The sequence below is a fragment of the Cyclopterus lumpus genome, chromosome 8, assembly GCF_009769545.1.
Source record: "Cyclopterus lumpus isolate fCycLum1 chromosome 8, fCycLum1.pri, whole genome shotgun sequence".
Classification (NCBI taxonomy): Eukaryota; Metazoa; Chordata; class Actinopteri; order Perciformes; family Cyclopteridae; genus Cyclopterus; species Cyclopterus lumpus.
In genome coordinates this window covers 17,008,173-17,029,165 of record NC_046973.1, presented here as the reverse complement: position 1 = coordinate 17,029,165, position 20,993 = coordinate 17,008,173, and the positions used below count along the sequence as shown (strand labels likewise).

At 42.2% G+C, this 20,993-nt stretch overlaps 1 protein-coding gene across 2 annotated transcripts in view; it reads left to right on the top strand.

The window, feature by feature from the left end:
- asic2 (acid-sensing (proton-gated) ion channel 2) overlaps nucleotides 1-20,993 on the top strand; it is a 270,743-nt gene that overhangs the window by 178,292 nt on the left and 71,458 nt on the right. Inside the window, exon 1 of one of the 2 annotated variants that reach the window (XM_034539418.1) lies at nucleotides 4,837-5,529. The exons of the other annotated variant lie outside the window; for it this stretch is intronic. Coding sequence (XP_034395309.1) covers nucleotides 4,837-5,529 — 693 coding nt within the window. Of the gene's footprint in view, nucleotides 1-4,836; nucleotides 5,530-20,993 lie in introns of those variants that run through there. 2 annotated transcript variants of the gene reach the window in all.

The window sequence follows — 20,993 nt, the reverse complement described above, 5'->3', positions numbered from 1 at the left end:
CCCTTTCACCTCTATTGATTTAGCTGAAGTAAATCTACTATTCATTATAGTTGTAATAAGCTGCTAATTCTTCATCTTTTTTTCTCTAATTGTTGTGTGAAATTATGACAATAATGGGCTTGTAAAAAATAATAAAAAATGTAAAAATGATAATTTTATTGGCATTTATTTGAAGGATTGTTTTCTTCCTGCCCGAAGCTAAATTACAGCTCAGCTACCGTGGCATAAGAAAACGCTTTTCTCGCTGATCCGCCTTAAAAGTCAGTCCACCTTAAGTGACCCTGGGTTGAAGTAACTCAACACACACTGCACTGCTACGTTCACGGCATGCAGTTGAATAAAATTGTCTAGCTAAAAACTTATTTTGTAGTTGGAAGAAGACTAAACCAAAACATTTCCCCAAACAGGGGCAGAGGCATTTTTCTTTTTTACTCATCTTGTCTTAATCTTGTATATCCACCACTCGCGGTCGCCATCGTTCTCAGCTGCCTGTTGCACCAGTAGAGACTAGCTTCTTGTGGCGCATGTTGTGCACTACTATACATCACCTAAATACAGCATCATAGCGTAGGGTCTGTATTTAAGACGCTATTGAATATCGTAGGGATTTCTAAATACCCTGATACAGCGTTACGAGTTCAGACCAGCAACACCTAACAGTGATTCAAAGATGATAGAGTGGCCCCAGCAAAACCCTCTCTGCCTCGTCCACAAGGCAGTCGTTTCTAAATCATTCTGTGAACCGTGACAACAACTATAAGATGCAATGACATGAACAGGTCCAACAAGACCATCAATCTCCTGGCTTAATCAGTGGCTACCCAGTGAATCATCCTTTGGGTTCATTTTAAAAACCAATGAGTTCAGGGAGATGGCTGAAGGTGAAGCAACCCAGCCCGCTTTTTCCCCCCTTTTATCCCAGTAACTGCGGTCAGATTAGAAAAATAATGTATAAAAAGAAAAAAAATCCATTGATTGCTTTGCCTGCCATCACTGTCATTTTAAATCAAACTAGGGTTTTGATGAATGGCAACCCACCACAACATACAGAGTTTTTATTCACTTCCCTGATGTTTTATCTACTTGCCAGTGTCACGGCCTCACCTCTGCTTTCATAGACGCGGTCAACATGAATCATAGACAACTGTTGCCTTCCTCACGCCAGAATTGATTGTTGCAAAGCCAGTGTTGTTCCAGTGAGCGGTTTTCACCCAGCATCCTCCAAGTCATTCCAGGCCTCATCAACATGAATCTATGAATGCTTATATGGTTTTTTTATTTACAGGCTGCACTCTTACCACCAGTTTACAGCGATGTGTCCATTGATCTGTGACAATGTTATTGATGAAAACGTTCAGAAATATTTTACATGAATTGCAAGCCATGGCATTGCAACCATAGCCTGCTGTGTAATTGTATCTGAGTCTTGGGTTGGTTATATATGCCTAATTAATCTGTGATTTCCCTTCTGTTTTAGAATTGCAATTTGGATATGTTCTTTATACTGACTGCATATCAAAAACCCTTTTTATGGCTCCAAGCTAATTATTTTTAGGCTCTGAAAGTCTGCCCCTGACTCTAGTATGTGTGTACTTGTGTGTGTGTGTGCACGTGTGCGTGTGTGTGTGTGTGTGAGTGCGCGTGTGTGTGTGTGTGTGTACATGCGCACCTCTGTAACATACAATAAGTGTTAGAGAAAATAAGTGCGCATGAATGCATTTGACATTTCAATACCACATGCCTGTTCTTTGTATTTTGTTGAGTTATTCATCATACATGGATGTGACCCTTTCAACATGTTCATATTCTTCGTTCTGCCGTTTGGGAACGACGTTGATCGACTCGGTTGATCTTGCGGCAAATTAGATATTCGTCTCAATGTGTGTTACAATGCTGATGTTATAATAATGTGGGAAATGTCGAAGACCATGGCCACAATTACCCCATGTTGTGGTAATGATTCAGAGCTGCCACACATTGCAGACAAAAAAATAAAGGACCTATATTCTGGGTTTTAATTGTATTGTTCTGGTTTATTCTAACTCAGCAGTTCACAGCAACCAAGAAATATAACTATGACATAACAAATACTCTTTTTAATCACACAGGGAGAAAATGTTCTTTGTAATTAGAAGAATGCTGATGAATGCTGATGAGTAAACCCTTGAAATGTATTAAACAACGCATTAAGGCAGTGAGTGAACAATAGCACTTGAGTTGAATTGGCTCAGTAGCCCGATTGGTTGTATTGATGACGCTTTTTAACTCAAATCTGTTGGACGGAGATGGTTCGTTGGCAGACCATATAGCTGGTCTGGGTCGGGATCCCTCAAATAGAATTGTGACCAACTTTACAGTTGAAGAATCAAGTTGTCAGTGCTCCCTGGTGGACGAACTATGTAATAGCAACAGTTAAAGTCAGCCGCTAATGTCGGCCTCGCGATAAAGACGTTAGCTAAGAGACGGCATTCCAAGATATATCAACATATATAAGTGAAATAAAATACAAAAAAAATAAGTTAAAGAAAACGCTGGTCTCTATTTACCAAAAAGTACAAAGTTTCTTTGTGAGTATTTTTTTATAATGCAAATGCAAAAAAAACCTAACTATAGACAGGAACAACGACGGTACATGTGGTAGCCGTACATATTGCAGATAGCACGCCTCAAAAAATACAATGGTCACTCTTAATAATAAGAACATTAAATGTGTCTGGTAAAAATGTATTGTATTTCACTGACAACTAAAAATGTTTTGTTGACAAAAAACACAGAGAGGACACAGAGAAGAATTACATCTGAGCGACACACGTGACATACTTGCCTATAAGACATTTTAAGATAATTAAAATCTCAAACAAAGAGGAGCACTTAAGGACTCAGAGACTCGTGACGTATGATCACATACCTCGTAGCCCTCCACTACTTCCACTTGGCTGCCAACACACATTCGCCGTTCCGGTAAAAAGCCGATGCAAATTAGCCGGACGCGTAATGGAGTGCTCGTGTCGAGCTGTTCTCCTCTGCTGCACACACACACACACACACACACCTTCACATGCGCGCACACGCACACGCACACGCACAGTCTCTCATTGCGCCGGAGCGGCGTGGCTCAGCGGCAGCAGCAGCAGCAGGCAGAACAGAGGGCGATGGACGAGGCGACTTAGCGCAGGCAGAGACAGGCGCTCTCATCAGTGACGGGCTCACCGGCTGCGTGGACAGAGCTGTGGCGCAGGAGGAGGAGGAGGAGGAGGAGAGGTGCAACGGGAGGACAAGCTGCCTGAAAACCTGCGCAAAAAAAACAAAAAAGGGAAGAGGAGCAGACCGAGAGAGAGAGAGAGAGAGAGGGAGGAGATATCACTGAGGGGAGAGAAGTCATTCAGAGCAGGAGAGAGCTGGATGAAGCTGACAAGGACACTGAGGGAGGAAAGTGCACAGAGAAGCCTTCCCTGACGACGGGGAGAAGTGAGGGAGTGCGTGCATAAAGTGGAAAAGAAGAAGAGGAGGAGGAGGAGGAGGAGGAGACGGAGCCTGACAGGAGGTCGAGTTGCTGGACTGACAACAAAGCGGAGCGGAGGAGGAGGAGGAGGAGGAGGAGGAGGAGGAGGAGCGTGAGGGCAAGTTGATGGATTTGATATTGGGAGTATTTTTAGAAGGAGGAGCGGAGACAGAGGAATATTCATATTAGATATACAGTCTCTGGAAAAAAAACTAGAGAAGAAGAAGAAGAAGAAGAAGAAGAAGAAGAAGAAGAAGAAGAAGAAGAAGAAGAAGAAGAAGAAGAAGAAGAGACAAGAGGGGGAGATGTTGAGATCAGAATGTGACAGAACAGATTATCTCTGGTTTGGTTTCCTGCAGGAAACCGCTGTGAGTGCATGTCTGTGTGTACGCATGAGTGCCTCCTTCTCCATGTGAAAGTGTGTGAGCACTGTGACCGGCGCTGAGAAGCAAGTCCGCTATGAGATGATGCTGCCCTGTGGTTACCTGCCGGACTTAATGACACCGGTTGAAGCCAAGTGGGGGTGAGAGGGGGGGTTGGCGACACAAGGAGCAGACCCAGTGACATCACGAAGAAGTCGAGGCATCAAAAAGTTAGACCGCAAAAAGTGGGACAGAAAACCAATGAGCACTCCGTAGACCTTTGTGAATTAAATTAAAGCTTGTTCTCAATAGTGAATAGGAAGTGAGTGCCGCCGGAAAAACACACTCACGCAACTCAGAAGAAGAGAAACTACAGCGCTGGAACAAGGCAAGCTCTCCTCTAACAGACTGCACCACACCGACCAATTCCCTCCGCTGTCGTCTCATTATTTTAATTACCTTGTCTTCTTTCATTTTTTTTTGTTTCCCCCTCCACCCCCCCTCTCTCTCTGCTTAGCCCTCGGTATTTTGTATTCTATCCTCCTCTCTGCCTCACTCGTGCCCTCCCTCTCCCTCTCCCTCTTGCCTTCGCTCTCTCTCTGTCTCATCCTTTCTTGTTCACTGTCACACTAACTGCGGTGGATGCTGTAGTCACTCATGTAGAAGCCACCTTGCTTGGAGCACATTTGCCTAACTGAAAATGTTCCCCTTCCCCTGCTGAGTTGGATGATTGGAGCACTCTCGGATTGAGAGGACACGGAGAGATGACCAACAAGTAGCTGCGGCTGAGTTTATCCGAGCCCTACCAGTAGCGGAAGGATGACACACTGATTTCCTTCGGGGTTCTTGTGGGTACTACGTCTGCATTTAGTATTGCGACAGTTAAGACTGCAGGGACCATTAGTACAATATTCATAAGGCCAAACACATATCCAAGTGTGGATTACAGTAGTGGATTTATCCTGGAGCTACATGTGGGCTCCAGCCCCTGAGGCCTGGCTGGGAAATGAAGCATTTCCCGCGGCTGTAGGAGCGCGGTGGGCAGCTATGGCCCTGGAGGGGCGCTGTCTCCGGCGGGGATCCCCTGCTATGCTCAGAAAGGGTCGTCAGCGGCGTCCTACAAAGCAAACTCTGGCTCGGGTCACTTCCACTCTGCTATCAAGGACACGCCTGCACGGCCTGAGGCATGTTTGCGTCCCTGGTGGCTCTGTTGGCCGCAGGGCCTTTTGGCTCCTGGCCCTCTGCACCTCCCTGGGGCTGCTTTTATCCTGGTCCTCCAACCGCCTACTCCACTGGCTTTCCTTCCCCACATACACGCGAATTCACACAGAGTGGGCCAAAGAACTGGCCTTCCCTACAGTCACTATTTGCAACAACAACGCCATCCGTCTCTACAAGCTCACCAAGAGTGACCTGTATTTCGCCGGCCACTGGCTGGGCCTACTGCTGGCCAACCGAACAGTGAGGCCCATGATTCTGGACTTGCTTCAGGAGGACCGTCGGGCCTGGTTCGGGAAGCTGTCCGACTTCAGGCTCTTTCTGCCACCCAGAAACTTTGAAGGAACCAACCTGGAGTTTATGGACAGACTGAGCCACCAACTGGATGACATGCTCCTCTCGTGCAAATACAGAGGAGAGCCATGTGGCGCTCACAACTTCTCTTCTGTAAGTCCATTTTTCTGTACTCTGAAAGCTTTATGTGAGCATCAAAAACACGCTCTTCTGCTTTCATCTCCTTACATGTTGTCTTTACTGTCAGTTATTCCGGTTTAAACATCAGTTGCAGTGTTAAAGTTGCCAATGCATTACATCAAAAAATATCGCTTCATTTCATTATCATTTAGGTGGGTATCCTCCTGTGCCGTACGTGCTTTTAACAGCGAAGTTATAAGGCCGTAGAAACACTCGTTAAAAACACAGAATACAAGCTGCCGTAACTTCCTGTTAAAGCCGTCTATTAAAGCGTTCTTGGTCATCAGACAAATAGATTAGCAAATGTGTTACTGAGCAGTGCAATTATTAAATCACCACCAGAGCTCTGGTTAAATGAATGCATGTGCAACAAAGATAACAAATTAATTGAGATTTTGCAGAATAAAACCGTGGTCACATAATATAACGTGGAAGAAACTGATTACGTATGACCTTGAGGCTAGTAAGAGCTACATATAGAAAGGCTCCATATCCACATAGTACTGTGCAGCCCCCCCCCAGAGGACTTCACTGCCTCTCGGTCTGATCATTCTCATATCTATCTTTTCTTTCTGTGTGGGTGGTATTAGGGTTGAGGATTTGTGCCTGCTCTGCCTTGTTGGCTCCCTTGGCTTGACTGAACCACAGTCGGTAATGCAGAAGCTCAAACTGTCTTTGAAACTTTTCTTCGTTGTCATTCCGTGTTCTTTTTTATTATCTCTGTACTGTGGCCTCAGAGTCCGTGACTGGCTGAAGGAGAAATGAAACATGGCGGATGTTTCACACATGAACCTGTGTGCAAACGTTGTGCATCGTGCTCGGTGTTTTGTTGCAATGGAGTCTGTTGCTCTTTTCACACTTTAGGTTATAATTATCAAGATGGTCATCAAACCCTACTTTTGATATTATTCATAGAAATGGTTTGTATGTAATGTATGTTGTTGCCTTCTTTGTTAATACATTCTAATTGCAAAAAGTGTCAGGACAAAATAATAAACATAATTAGCATTAAAGACATATCAGGTAGCCTTGTATGCAGTCAAGGACTTGAACACCAATTGTACGCGTCAATGTCCATTTACAGGTGTCGGGAGGTACTAGTGCAAATATTGAAAAGGTTTTGGCTCTATTTTGGCTCCAAAGTGAGTGCTGCAATTTCTGTAAAAAATTGCCTAAAGTGTGGAGTTAGAAATAAGTGATCAAACCAGAACACTGTAGACTTTTCCTTGAGAATAGCAGCTTGAGGGCAGATCTGCCACTACGGCTTAACATAGACAAAGCCCGAACTGTTGGTGGTCAAGTTGCAATTTGGGTAATGTCGACGCCGGGTTTTGATGAGGACAAGGGAGAGACGAGGCAGGCCTCCTTCCTAGTATTCAGAGAGCACACATTGGAACAACCGAGTGTGCCGGTGTGCATATTTAAATTAACTCTGTTTAGAATAATATAGTACGCTACGATTTCTTTTGTAGGAATACTGGGGTTTTTTTTCTTCTCAAAACAATATCCACAGATTAGGTTTAGGCTAATTTAAACATGTTTTTTACAATTACTATAATGTATTAATATGAAAAACATTCGGTCCATTGACGCAGCAACTTTACCTCGTGATTGTAAAACGCACTTTATTCAAACTCAACAGAAACAAAATAAAACTCATCAAAACTGTCTTGGTTAGCTCTTTCCTCTCCCAACAGTCACCAACTCTGGGTTGGTTGAAATAAAGCTTTAATTCTTAAATTATAATACTTACGGGCTCTACCCTGGTGTCTCTCTTTAGTTGCCGGTCTCAGTGCCGTTAATAGCTTGCTGAACGAATCAGTGGCTGTGTGACGAAAGTCAAACCAAACTTTTAAATCAGGCCTTGTCGGGCAACTGGATTGGCTATTTCTGTCCTCAAATGTGTTCAGAAACAGATCTTGGCGCATGGCTGCAACTGAAAGTTTACAAGTATTCTAGTAGAAGCCTTGAGGATACACAGGATGTGTTTTCTGGACGAAGGGCTCAGTCCTCAGTAAACTTTCAAGGATCTTCGACATTTGAACAGTCCTTAGGTGAGATTCGATGAAGAAACATCTTTCCTTGACTTCGAGAAACACCCGATGTCTCTGAATCTGTATCATTCATTACAATCTTCTCTTTGTTTTTGTTTTTTTCTGTCTATCTACATTCACAATGTTACAGCAATGCAATGCCGGATGACCGAAGCACTCTCTTAATGCAGAATACAGCATTTGCCCATAAATTCAGTAATATGTTGTCAGACAATAATGTCTTCTTTAGTCCTCTTTCCGTCAACCATGTGATCCATGAACAGTTTGTTGTGGTGAGCTGTTAACAGATGCATCAGCTGTTCCATGTTCATACTTGTACTTCGGGTTTGTACATGTTTACAAGATTTAACGTTCACAAAAGACATTATTTTTTTCTCATAAGGTCTCTCAATATACCTTTCCCAAACTCTTTGTGTTAGTGCCTGTCTCTTTAAGCCTCTCTCCCAAAAGAGACCATTCTGCTTTGATTGCCTTGTGGTGGTAAAAATGTACATATTATTTCACAGTTTATGGGTCGGTAGGTACTCCAGATATCCAAATATATGTGCACAAGTACTGAAATAATGAGTTTTTCATAATAAGCCTCCGTTATTAATAATGTTAGACTGGCAAGGTCTTTATCTGGAGATGTGTACGACATGAAAGGAAGGAACAATTCACTCTACTCCAAGTTGGAAGGTTTTGTCATTGAAAACAGCAGTGGACTCGCCCCTTCATTTCACTAAAATGCGGTACAGTCATGTGCTCACTTGTCTGATATAGGCTCATGGTCAGTAGTTGAATTTGTGTGTGGATGATGTAATCCAACTGAATGATTTTCAGAAGTTTTTCCAGCTCTGTTTTTTTACCTGGTGCATCACCCCAGTGCCATATAGATGAAGTGCTTTTAAAAAAAACATGCCCTCAAGCCAGTATCCATTAACACGGGTTTTGAAACAACCACATTATTATGAGTGCAGAGCCATTTCCCTTCTTTGCTGAATTTAGATTTCGGGGCAGAGAATGTTTTTGGAGGTTTGTTGATGTGACTGCTTTGTTACCTCAATGTTAACACGACAGTTTTCTTTTTTTTGCAGCATCAGTTCTCACCAGCTGAATGGTTTTCAGGCAATACATATGTCTCAATAGGTGTGAGAATGGATTAAGCTGCTGTGAGTGAGGAGAAAATTGTACTTGATAACGGCTACTGTGGAAATGTAAGACTACCAATCCATACAATCACTCTTAAATATGAATAAATCCAAAAGTGGATGAGACGTTGAGGGATAAAATTACTGCAGAAGCCCAATTACAAACACACAGTCACCCTTATTTTGATCCCAAACTCACTGAGTCCAGTAATGATATGGATAGGAATATACACATTTAAAAGTGTATATTATAAAAGTGTGTTACATGTTAGTAGTTAGAAGGGCAATGTGTTGGATATTATCAGCTTTACTTTGCAGATCACAGCCCCAGACCTGCCTGCTTCTTCATCTTTTTTTTACCTCATAGGGGGTCTCATGCCGTTAACGGGGCCCTCGTGGTTTTGCTAATCTCATTAGCCTGATGCTGCAAGTCAGCAAAGACTCCCTTAGGCCTATTCATTATCACTGCATTTAGAGCACTGTCACTCTAAAACCAGAGTGGAGGCGACAGCCTAATTAAACATGGGATAGGGAACTCACGCGCACACACTCGCAAGTAAAAAAACAAGAGAATCCTCACGTCGTGTTTCTACAAATTTGCATAACTGCATGCACAACTGGCTTGGAGAACCAGTGAGGAATCCAGTTTTAATTGAGGTTGGTTATTACAGGATTAAGAGTACAGAAGATGCTTTGAACTGCCAAGTGGGGTTGCGGGGGGGAGGGCAACGGTACAGCTAGAGGTTGAGAGTGAGAGATGATATAGAGAAAATGCATCTGGTTGGGAATACAAATGTGTCCCATAACTCTGGCCAACATCTCGCTGCAGCAGGATTCCATGTGCTGAATCTACGGTATCGCAGTGAACGTGAACCAGAAGGCGGGCTAATCAATAAATCTGTTCGCTTCGTGCTGTAGTTTATGATGGTCTATTTTGCTCCCACACCTCCAATACTCTCAGCCACCCCACAGTAATCTAACAGCGAGGGATACTGGAGCTGGAATGAGGCGCCAAAGGCAAACAGTTCCAACCCTCCACAATAAAATGTAAATGATACCTTATCAAGCTGGCTAAGCCTCTCTCAGGGGCAGATACACATCTCCCTCTCGCGCAAGCTTTCTCGAGGACGAGTTCCCCGCACCTGCAATGACAAATTAAACAGTGCTCAGAGTTGGAGAGCATCCCCTAATCACACTCTCGGCAGGGTGAGAAAAAAGGTAAAGCTCTTTGCCCGGCCCCTGTAATGTATCAAGTCTATCCCATGAATGCAGAGCCACAGTAAGACTGCACGACACTCTTTAAATGTATTTTTGAATCGTGAGTTATATGGGGACAATATTGTGGGTCAGATTTAATGTTCTGAATGCTTGGGCTTTTTCATTGAAGCTGCCAGAACCTTTTTTTGTATTTTATATATTAACAATGGATAAAATGTGAAAGCAATCGCGTGTAGTGAACCCACAGAGAATGATCACCTGACTTCACATCTCCCGACTGCTCTACAAATAGTTTTTAGTGTCTTTCATCTCATTGTTTTGGTTTTATGGTACACAGCTTTGCTCTAAAACCCAAATGGCAAACAAACAATGGAGCATTTAATTGCTGTCAGGAGTGAAAAGGATAATGTAAATTGGACTTACTTTCATCAGGAGGCCAGAAGCACGCCGCCATGTGAGCACTAATGTTGCACTGTGTCTGCCTGATAAATAAATATGGAACTTGTCATCCAATTAAAAGCCGATGATACTGTATGCCCCTGTTCAATTAAATTCAGTTTATTTTGTATAGCCCAATATCACAAATTACAAATTTGCCTCAGAGGGCTTTACAATATGACATCCCTGTCCCAGGACCTCACATCGGATCAGGAGACAACTCCCCAAAAATAACCTTTCACAGGGAAAAAAGGGAAGAAACCTTCAGGAGAGCAACAGAGGAGGATCCCTCTCCCCGGATGGACAGATGCAATAGATGTCATGTGTACAGAATGAACAGCATTTACAAAGTTACATAAACACATTACATGAATATGACAATGTATGAATGGAACTCCAATCCATGAAGCAGAAGGAGGTTGTGTTGTGTTGTGTTGTGTTGTGTTCACAGCTTGTTTCTGCTGCTCGCAAGTTGCCAAAGTTCAGTTTATGCAGGTTTAACTATAATCTTCTGTGCAGCTAGTTTTTTTATTAACTAAAGATGTTTAATAAATGCAAAGTAAACTTGCTCATGGAACGGTGCATATTTAGAAACAAATCCTTTGCTCTAACTGTGGAATTTAGCGATTTATTTTAGTTTAACTTAATGTTTTACTTAATTTCATCATTTCCTTCATTGTGTTTTAGCAATACCCTGCTCAGTTCTGCTCATGACACTTTTTAACAGCATCATATTGCTACTGTGGGGTCATCAGGGCCTTTTGGTAGATTGGAAGCCTTTTGACAGAAAGTCCCACTATATGAATCTTTGCAATTCAACTGTACAGACTCATTGATTCAATTATTTTTTGGGGGAATAGTTTTTCAAAGCTGAAAAATCAAGGCATGTGTACATCATGGATTTTTACTTGCATTGTTCACTCAGGAGACGTACACATCTCGTTGACTTATTTTCACCTTCTATTTTCTTTCTCCAGTTCTAATTACGTGCGGTTGTATTGTCAGTGCTCTGTGGTGAACCATATATAGAGAATGAGGAGACTGACTGAGGCTTATTGGCAGAGAGCCCCATGAAGCCATCCACAAAGCCTAGTCAATCACCACTGAGCCTGAAGGGGCTGCTGAGTGAGTTTTAGGCACCTCCAGGTAATAATCTAGTTCCACCTCTTTTTGTCAGTGACCTTTCCAGTAGGATTCTGTAAAGAAGACCATAAGCCGTGCTTACAGGAGGCCGTGGGCCAGTTAATAAAGATATAACGGACATTCAGGACTGGGGAACCTTGTCATTTTATTCTTTCATTTTATATGCAAGCTCTATAAGTTTAATTTGATGTTTTATGCACTCTGGAACCTTATTTTCAAATTACACACGAAAAAGTCAAAATGTGATTCATTTTATTTAAAATAATAAATGGTTGGTGGGCACCTTAGCCGTAAGTCATGTGCTATTAGAATAAACAAGAGTGGGAGTCAGGTGGAAGCTGCAGCTCCAACCACAGCCATCTCATTAACACATGTGGCCCTATGCTTACCAATCCAATTTCCCTCTTCAAAACAAATGGCTCGAGTGGTTTCATGAGTTCCTACTTCCAGCTCATATTAAAAACCATAACAGAACTCTGTCTTTATATGAATGGCCACGGTGCTGGTCATTGAAATGCCGGAGGCCACTGGAAGCAGCCAGCATCCAATAGCTGTTTGACAGGAAGCCATAGCCCTTAGCAAACAGTCACCTTAATCTTGCAGTGTAATGCAAGACTTGAATGTAGATGAAAATATTATGGTTAGTATTCACAAGGCCACATTGATGAATAAACCACAGGACTTGTAAAAGGTTAGTGTTTGAAATAGAAAGCTAATGGATCCTGCTCTTTTTCATGAATATAATTAGTTGAAGCTGGATCCAATCTCTAGTGCACTTTATGAGGGAATAATTATGCCAGGTGAGCTTCACTTAATCTCGATGTTGGTAATGTAGTAAAGAAACAAATATGTGTGGGTTGCCAAGTGTTTATGGGAAGACATAAGTGATAGCAGCTGACAGACGCGGTGTTTGCAGCGTGTACGTACCGTTTGCTTGACCTGACCCCCACTCACTGTTTTTCCTCGCGGCGCATCTCCTCTCACCACACAAACAAACTCAATCTATACTGGTGATATGCATACCACTACGCCCACGATTCAGATCTATTTTCACTCTCTGGACGTTTGCTCAACATAAACCCAGCTAAAGTACTGTTTCTGTATTCTCTGTGTGTGTGTGTGTGTGTTGGTGAGGTGGGGAAAGTATGTAAATGGTAATGAGCACAATAGTAGTATATCATTTAGTACAATAAAACATTCACAAAAATAACAAGAGCTTTCAGTTGTGTATCAGGTTGTTTTTTGTTTGTTTTTTGCAAACTTCACAAAATTCTCCTGTTAAAAAAGTTAGAAGCATTCCCATCAAGAATGTAGTTTTATATATTTTTTTGATTGAAATCAACCCAGTCGCCATAAGAAAAAAATCAAGGATACAATGAATATATGACAATAGCAACTTTTTCTTCTGTTAAAAAAATATGCGTTGGAGGTGGGTTTAATTACATGAAACAACAGTCTCTGGCTGATGTGAGGCGTCTATATTTGTTTGATTTTCAAGCAGTTGCAGAGAGCCAGCAGGAATATATCGAAGCTGTCAGAAATATTGAGATAAACATTTTCTGGATGTCTCAGATGGGTTAAATGTCCCTTCCTCTGCTCAAAGCAAAAACCTTATCTGCAGTAGATTGTCTTTCTTTATATAACACGTCAACCACAGGTATCATAATGATGGATCAGTACTTATCCTTATGTGAAGCAATCTGCTAACGGTACTTCAAAATGTGCAGCGGTGAGGCAGCTCTCTGAATGCAAGATCAGCTTTGCTGCCAAGGCTTATATTCACATTCTATATTGAAACAACATTTCCACAGTGCACAGTCCTGTTTAGTTGAGCCTTGCTCAGAAACACCAATGTGACCATTCAGTTGATATGAACACGAGGAGACAAGTGCAGACCCCAAAGTGGTTTGTCCATATTCATGAACCTGTGCTTTTGTTCAAACTTGTCGAAATGGACTTGGATGGCCGTTTAAAGCCTGCGTGTGAAAAGCACTGCACCTCCACACAAACAACCTGTTAGTGCTTGAAGGAAAGCACGGGGACAGGGAACCGAGCCGGCTGTGTCCACAGGACTTGTTTGGCGGATCAATCACCAGGCGCGGCGCTGGCACCAATATGGGCTTCTCAGCGTGTGCTACTGGCTCTGTCTTACTCTCCTCAGGTTTCCCTTATCAGTTAACAGAGCAGCAATCAGCCCACAGCTATAAACACACACACTTAAGATGCTATTCGAGTGGGAAGAAAATGGCATCTTCTCCAGCACAAAATGTCTTACTCACAGGAGCCCCGATGGCGGTCTCAACTTTAACTTTAATCTGCGGTCTTGTGCAAAGAGGCACACATACAGGAATTAATGTGCCATTGGCAAAAAGTTATATTCTATTTTCTAACACATTGGCAATATGCTAAGAACATCTTTCCAATTCATTACATCGCACACACTTTGTAGTGTTGTGCTTACACGCTTTATTACATGAGATTGTCAGGGTATTGCAGCTCACCTGCCTGGCATGTGAACATTTTAGTCTGCATGCTTTCAACCTTTTTCAGGGCTCCTACCTTCCCCTTTGGCCGGCATTGTGCGCGGTGCTGCGTAGGTTGAAGTCTGCAGTGATAAGGCTCAGCTCTGAGGATGCTCAGGTCGAAAATGCAGCTCAACATCAGGAGACACAAGTTGGAGGATAGAGGACTTGAATCTCCCCTATCTGCGTCCTCCTTATCACATGTAGCTCCCTAATGTGCATTATTGACATGCATTACAACAGCATCGGATTCGATCACAGACGTGTGAGACATAATGGCAGCCACATCAGTCATGTGCATCAACAGCTATGTCATCTTATTTTTCTTTGCTTTTATCATATTCCTGCATCCACTGCTGCTACTATTTCACACAGTAAATGTGCCTGCTGGTCTTATCTGTTGAAAACAGATAGTAGTTCAGTTACGCACCACTAGTTTTCTTTTCCAACTTCGTATCAGGAAAGAGTCTCAAGGTGAGAGAAACACGATTGCAGCCATAACCCAGTCTCCCCATACAATTACTGCTGCCTTTGTGCCTTTCAGCAAGCAGTAAATCCCCAGTCAAGTTGATCAGGGGTGAGCAGCTTTGGACAGCTCTCAGGTGTGTGTGTGTGTGTGTATGTGTGTGTGTGTGTGACTGCTGCTGTAGATCACACGTCCCAAAATCAAGGTTTTGGTTTTGAGTGAAGGACAACAGCAGAGTCAAATGTAAACAGACTTCAAATGGAAAGTTAGTTTGTTCTCGCTTAAGCCTCCCAAGACTCTGGTTTGAAAGAGGACTCAACAAAAAGATACAAGCATATTCTCCCGACATTCAGTTTTAAGGTTGTGCATCTTTGATGAAACCTGGTTCCACTGATGCTCTCGACTGGGCTTACACATCGTTTTCCACATAGGACTTCCTCTGTATTTAAAAATTTTTCCATGTGTCAGTGGCTCAGCGTTGGATTCTCACCCGGCCCATCGGTGCCGTCAGCTGTAGCAGCTTGAACAATTAGGTGTAATACAGTATGTGCTGCGAAGTGAAGCTGGCTACAAGTGTGAATTTAATCAGTTTACACTGCAGCAGATTAGAGACACTTAATGTCTGCTTTATCATCTCGGCATTTTCAGTGAACCTCAAATATTTCATCCCTCGCTGCCAACGAATTGAGAGAAGTCCGCTATGTTCTAGGGGGGAAGGCTGGGAGAAGAGGAGGTGGAGATGGTTTTGTAATTCAAAAGCAAAATAGGTAAACGAGCAGGAAGAGGAGCAGGCAAAGAACACAGCGGCTCGCCAGATTTAACCTGAACAATATCAAAGAGAGAAACCTCTCTGAGATCTTGAGGTTCCATCAATAATTTAAAACACTCAATGTCTTGTTGTTGTTTTGCCTCTCCTTCAGATGTGAATACCTTCATGAATAACGGAAACACATGAAGCCATCGCAGCAATTTAGCCTATCTACTTGACAGCAAACACTTTAATTCAGCTTTACCTTCTCATACGTTGTTTGTGCGTGTCTATATATATATATATATATATATATATATATATATATATATATATATATATATATCTGTGTGTGTGTGTGTGTTGGTTCCGCTTATCTGAAGGATATTGTTGGTGGCTGTCAGTCTGTAGATATTCTTACTACAGCTGGTATATGGATATGCAAAAGATCTGGGACGAGGAGATAAAACAATGACTTTAATTAGTTACAGACTAAAGTAAAATACGTGTTGAGCATAAGCAAAAGAATCCAAAACATGTTAAGCATATATCTATGTTTTTCAACACTTGGGCAATTTAATTTATTTCACTAATAAATCCAAGTTGTCCTTTTTGTATTTACTCCAACAGCAGGACGCTGTAGTTTTCAACAAACTTACTCAAACAAGAGTAAATAATTCATTTGTTTTGGAATATTTTAAGATGTGGATTAATGCTCATTTGGTCCTTTAGGGAGTGTTTTCTGACATTAGATTTATTCATGTTGTGGGATTAACTCAAAATAAAATAGATGTGTGTGTGTGTGTGTGTGTGTGTTCATGTTGACGATGTTCATTTTTGTTGTTTTTTTACCCAGATTGAATTTACATCTTATAAAGTTATTTGTTATAGTCAGTACAGGACAGTTCTATGGCATAGCTGCTGCTACACAGAGAGAGAGAGAGAGAGAGAGAGAGAGGATTGCTGCAGAGATTGGTGTAGGATTTAAGTACATTTATTGCCATGCAAATGTGTTTTTTAGTTTTCCAACAGAAGTTTGGAAGCTGTTTTATTTATGTGTTCTGCTGCTTGGTTAAAGTCCAGAGAATCGTGTGTTAGCTGAATTCAAGCTAATTAACATGAATTATACAAATATTTGGCCGTAGTTTATTTCACTTATTGTGAAATAGTGGAATAAATTCATAACATCTTTTTGGGGATAATTGTTGATAAATGTAGGGGTAATTTGGCGGTTACAGTTGACAACGATGTCAGCGTGGAAGCATAGTGTCAGCTTCCGGGTTCCCCACGAGGTGAAGCGTGCTAGCTCTGTCAGCGCTGTTGCCGTTCTTTGCACTTTTCTTGCTATTAGCACCGTTGCCATGTTAGGAGCCATGTCGAGACTATCCCTGCTTTGGATCTCTAAATTCTGCACTGGGTTTTCGCACTACAGCAAAATTAAACCCAGGTCATAACAACTTTGATAGCGACTTGGTTTGTATTCTTGTCTGTGAGTGTGTGCATGCACATAACGTGTACCTCCTCATTCGTATACATTGACATCTGTCCATATGATTAAGAATTTGGTACATTTGGTTGTTTAGTGTTTAATGCTGAAATTGGCAGTCGCTGCAGTCTCTGAAAGTCAAATCGCTGCTCCCTTTGCACAGCAATTTAAAAAAACATTTTTCCATTCAATCACAGACTGAACATCTTTATGAGAGAGCCCACAATTAGCATTGCAGTACAGTGAATGTACTTCCACACCCGCCCTCCTCAGTAAATGAGAACATTTTTTCACAAAAATGCAGTTTTCCCTACAGTGTCCAGGCAAAGCTTTTGATTCAAACGAGCGTAGTGGGAGACACGAAGAACATTTCCAAGATGAATGGAAATTTGAAGAGGGGGAACAACGGAGCATATTGGCCCCTCCGAAGCTCATCAGCCTTGTAGTCCACGTTCTCCTGGCATCATGGGTACAGGTGGCACTGGCTCATTACTCAAACCCCTATGGTTTTTTCACGAACAAAGGGAAATATGGACTCCTATTAACACATTCCCTGTTGTGCCATGCAGTATTTGTGTGGGTCAGGACATGTGGGGGAGGCTGCAAATAAGAAAGAGCCAAAAAATCTGAGAACACTATTTCAAAAATCCATTGAAGTCTTTCTTGTCAGAATGGAGAAACCTGCACATTGGCTCATTATACAAGGTGAAAGTAACATAGGCTAAATAAAATAAATCTGCATTCTGCAGCCCACCCATCCACACATGTTCGTCAGGAATGTGTTTGCAGACTCTGTAAACAAAGAAGGATATATTGTCTGTAAGAAAAATAAGCAAGCAGGTCAAAGTAGATACAGAATGCACCGAAATAAGGCAGAGGAAGGACTGGTGTCTGACTTTGCAGGATCAAACCGTTCGTGCAGCTCTCACTCTCACTGGATACGGGTATGCCCACTGTTGGTTGTGAATACATAGAGTGCACCAATACATGTACAGCAGGTCAAATCCAGAGATGCATCCGCACATGTAATAGATGTACAGGCTGAGGCAGGGTGTTGTTTACATTCATGACAAGGTTTCTGTGATGTCAGGTTGTAACTATTCTCTCCCACATGCTATATAATCCACGTGTTGCCAGCACATATTGCAATATTCTTTTACTCAAGCTTTATCCACCACCAGGGCAGTGCATGCAGTGCTTATCGTCATGTCCAAGAAACGCCGTTAAGTTAATTTAATCAGTGTGTCTTGTGTCCATGTTGTCTCGTGATTTCCTGTTTTATTTTGAAAGGTAACTTTCCTCTCGTCTCAGGCAAACTTGCTCCTCCCCCTGTGTGTTTCCCCTCTGGTCTGATTGGCTGCCTCACCTCCTGATTGTTTCCACCTGTGCCCTTACCTGTGTGTATATTGTCTGCGCCTCCCTTTGTCCTGGGCCAGTTCGTCTTGTCCTTTGTTGCCAGAGAACCAGCGTCATCCATGCCATTTACAATTTGCCAGGTCTTGTTATTTTGCTACTTTGTTCATATTTGTTTTCTGTTTGTTTTTCCAGTTAAATAAACTGTGATTTGTTGTTGAAACTTTGTCTCTCAAGTCGCGCATTTGGGTTCAAGTCCCTAGTTCGGTCGTGACACTTATATCATTACCGTCCTCGACAGATGGCACTGGAGGAATCCTTTCTTTTTCAGACATGAGCACTTTGATTCTATGGTCTCTGAAAAGCATTAAATCTTCATCAGCAGCAGGAACAGAACACACCATGTCTTCTGAGTCATGCGCATTTTACCAAATTATGAACTGGTAACACATGGGACACATGTCCACATCAGCATAATAACCGAACATTTGGTTTTAACACATTCACATCAGCAAGAAAAGCTCAAATTTTGAATTGAAATAATTCATCTCCCTTGTGTCACTCACTGACAGCTGCACACATGTTTTGGTTTCTCAAGTCTGTAAAACCTACACAGAGACTTGATTGAGCCCAGCAGCTCAACAAAGAACCGGAAACTAAGGCACACTGTGTGCATTGTGAGTTTGTGTCACTCAATCATTTAAGACGGCCATTATATGCCAAACTAAGTTAAAAGTAGATTAAACGGAAACGCACAACATTGTGTACAAGTTGCCCATTGACTCATCAGGATATGCAACTGTACCATTGATCCCCCACTTTGGTGGCGGCAGAAAGAAGCTGTGAATGCATTGTTGACATGTTTTATATTAATGTGGCTAACTTGTAACGTGCCATGTTTGTATTTTAAAAAAAAAAACACATGTAAGGGTTTAATATAGTTTATCCATTCAGGTAATTGATCAATCATTGTCGCTGTACTGTACACAGTATTTCTGACAGCATACTATATTTGGTTTGGAGTATGTGGCCATTTGCACAAATCTGAACATTTGATGACAAACCTGTCATTTCTAAAGCTTCACTTCTCTGAACACCCCCCCAGTGTGGACCGCTTTCAGAGGCCAGTGTCAACCTTGTTGAAGTGAATAATAATCACTAGCATGCCTTGGTTCCTGTAGCATGAGGACTGTGTGCGCCACCTTCCCCTTTCTTCACTTCGCTTCGTCCTCGTCACATCTCCAGTTCCCTAGAGGCGCTGTGATTTGCAGACCGAACCGTGGTCCTGACAGCAGTGTTAAGCCGAGGCCTGACTGGTCCTCTGAAGGACAGGTGCTTCTGGCCCCTAGGGGACTGGCTTAGACAGAGGACGAGGAGAGGACATGCTGGAGCCATCCTTACTGATGATGGCAGCTTTTTAAACGTTTTCCCCAAACACACTAAATGACAGAAAGGATGGAACACCCTGGAGCAAAAGTTAGTAAGGGAGGACTGACCAAAGCCTCTTCTAACTGAGCCCGGTCATATCAAAAGTGTCTGCGTAGTCAGTGAAGATCAGAGGTCATATGCACCTTTTCAAAGTCAATCACGCCAAATAAAGAGCTCCCTCCGCCATGTTTCCATATAGGCGACGTGTAAAACCTCAATGGATTCATGTTATTGTTTTGTCCACGTTGCTGAGTAATGCACTTGCCTACGAGGGTTCAGGTGAGTGGTGAGTGGGATCCCCCTGAGAACTGTCATTTTCTCCCCAGCTTCGGTCTCTTTAAATTATTCTGCTGACGTCACCCTTCTGCCAGCTGCCAAAGAGCGATGGCTTATCAGCTGCCCTTGTGGCTCGTTGTTTGACTCGCATCGCCGTGGGAGCAGGTGGATGCCTTACAATGGGGAAATGATAAGACGTGTTTTTAAATACGTATGTATTACACATAGCCCAACTATAATAATAATAATTTTATTCATCCGTCTTTGAAATAAATGTCCCCGGTTGAAGGATTAAAAGGGTTGCCCGCATGAATTGTAAACCAGAGCTAATAGAGCACAGCATGGTCACGCATTGGCTTGATTTCATAGCTCCTTTAGCAGACGACAGCTGAAAGTGGCTTTGACGTTCCATCATTTGCCGAGGTCGTGATTGCATTTTACCCTGATTACACTTGTGCAGCGAGAGCCGATACTGTCTGACTATATATAACAAAAGACTATGCATATGATGTTTTAATAACGGTACTAGAGTCAAAACGTATTTGTTTTACTCCTAAAAGTGGAGAAACGTAAAAAAAATGTTCTACACAAAGTGTTTGACTTGTGAGATTGATATGTTGGAATCGCCTGTGTTTTCCCCCCGTATCCGTTTCATTACAAGATGATAAAGCTGTTTATGAGTTTTGCAGCAAGCTATAATGAATACATCCTTTAAAATGTAAGATTGGAAATCGCTGCCAAAAAGTGAGGAGAAAGTTAGGCTAATTTTGATTAAAAACTATGTGTGGTTATAACTTTCTTTTTCGGAGCTGGAATTCGATGTCCATTTCTGCCTGGCAACACAAAGCACTAATCGAGTTATACGACGTGTGTTCATCAGCTGCTGATAAATTAAGATTTTATTACATATGTGTTTCATTGTATAACTGGTGTGACACAGGCTGTGTTGAAAGTTATTTTCTGCCTGATAATTAGAAGAAATGACACTTACTTGCAGTCGGTAATGAAGCAGATGAAAATTAAAAAATACTGAGGCAACAATTAAAGGGGATGTCAGAAAGCTGTTAGTTGCCTGCCCTCCCTTCCTTAATGACCTGATCAAAACAGGCGCTCTAATTGAAGGTGTCATCTGTCTCTGAAAGTCACTGCTTTCATGAAAATAAACACCATCTTTT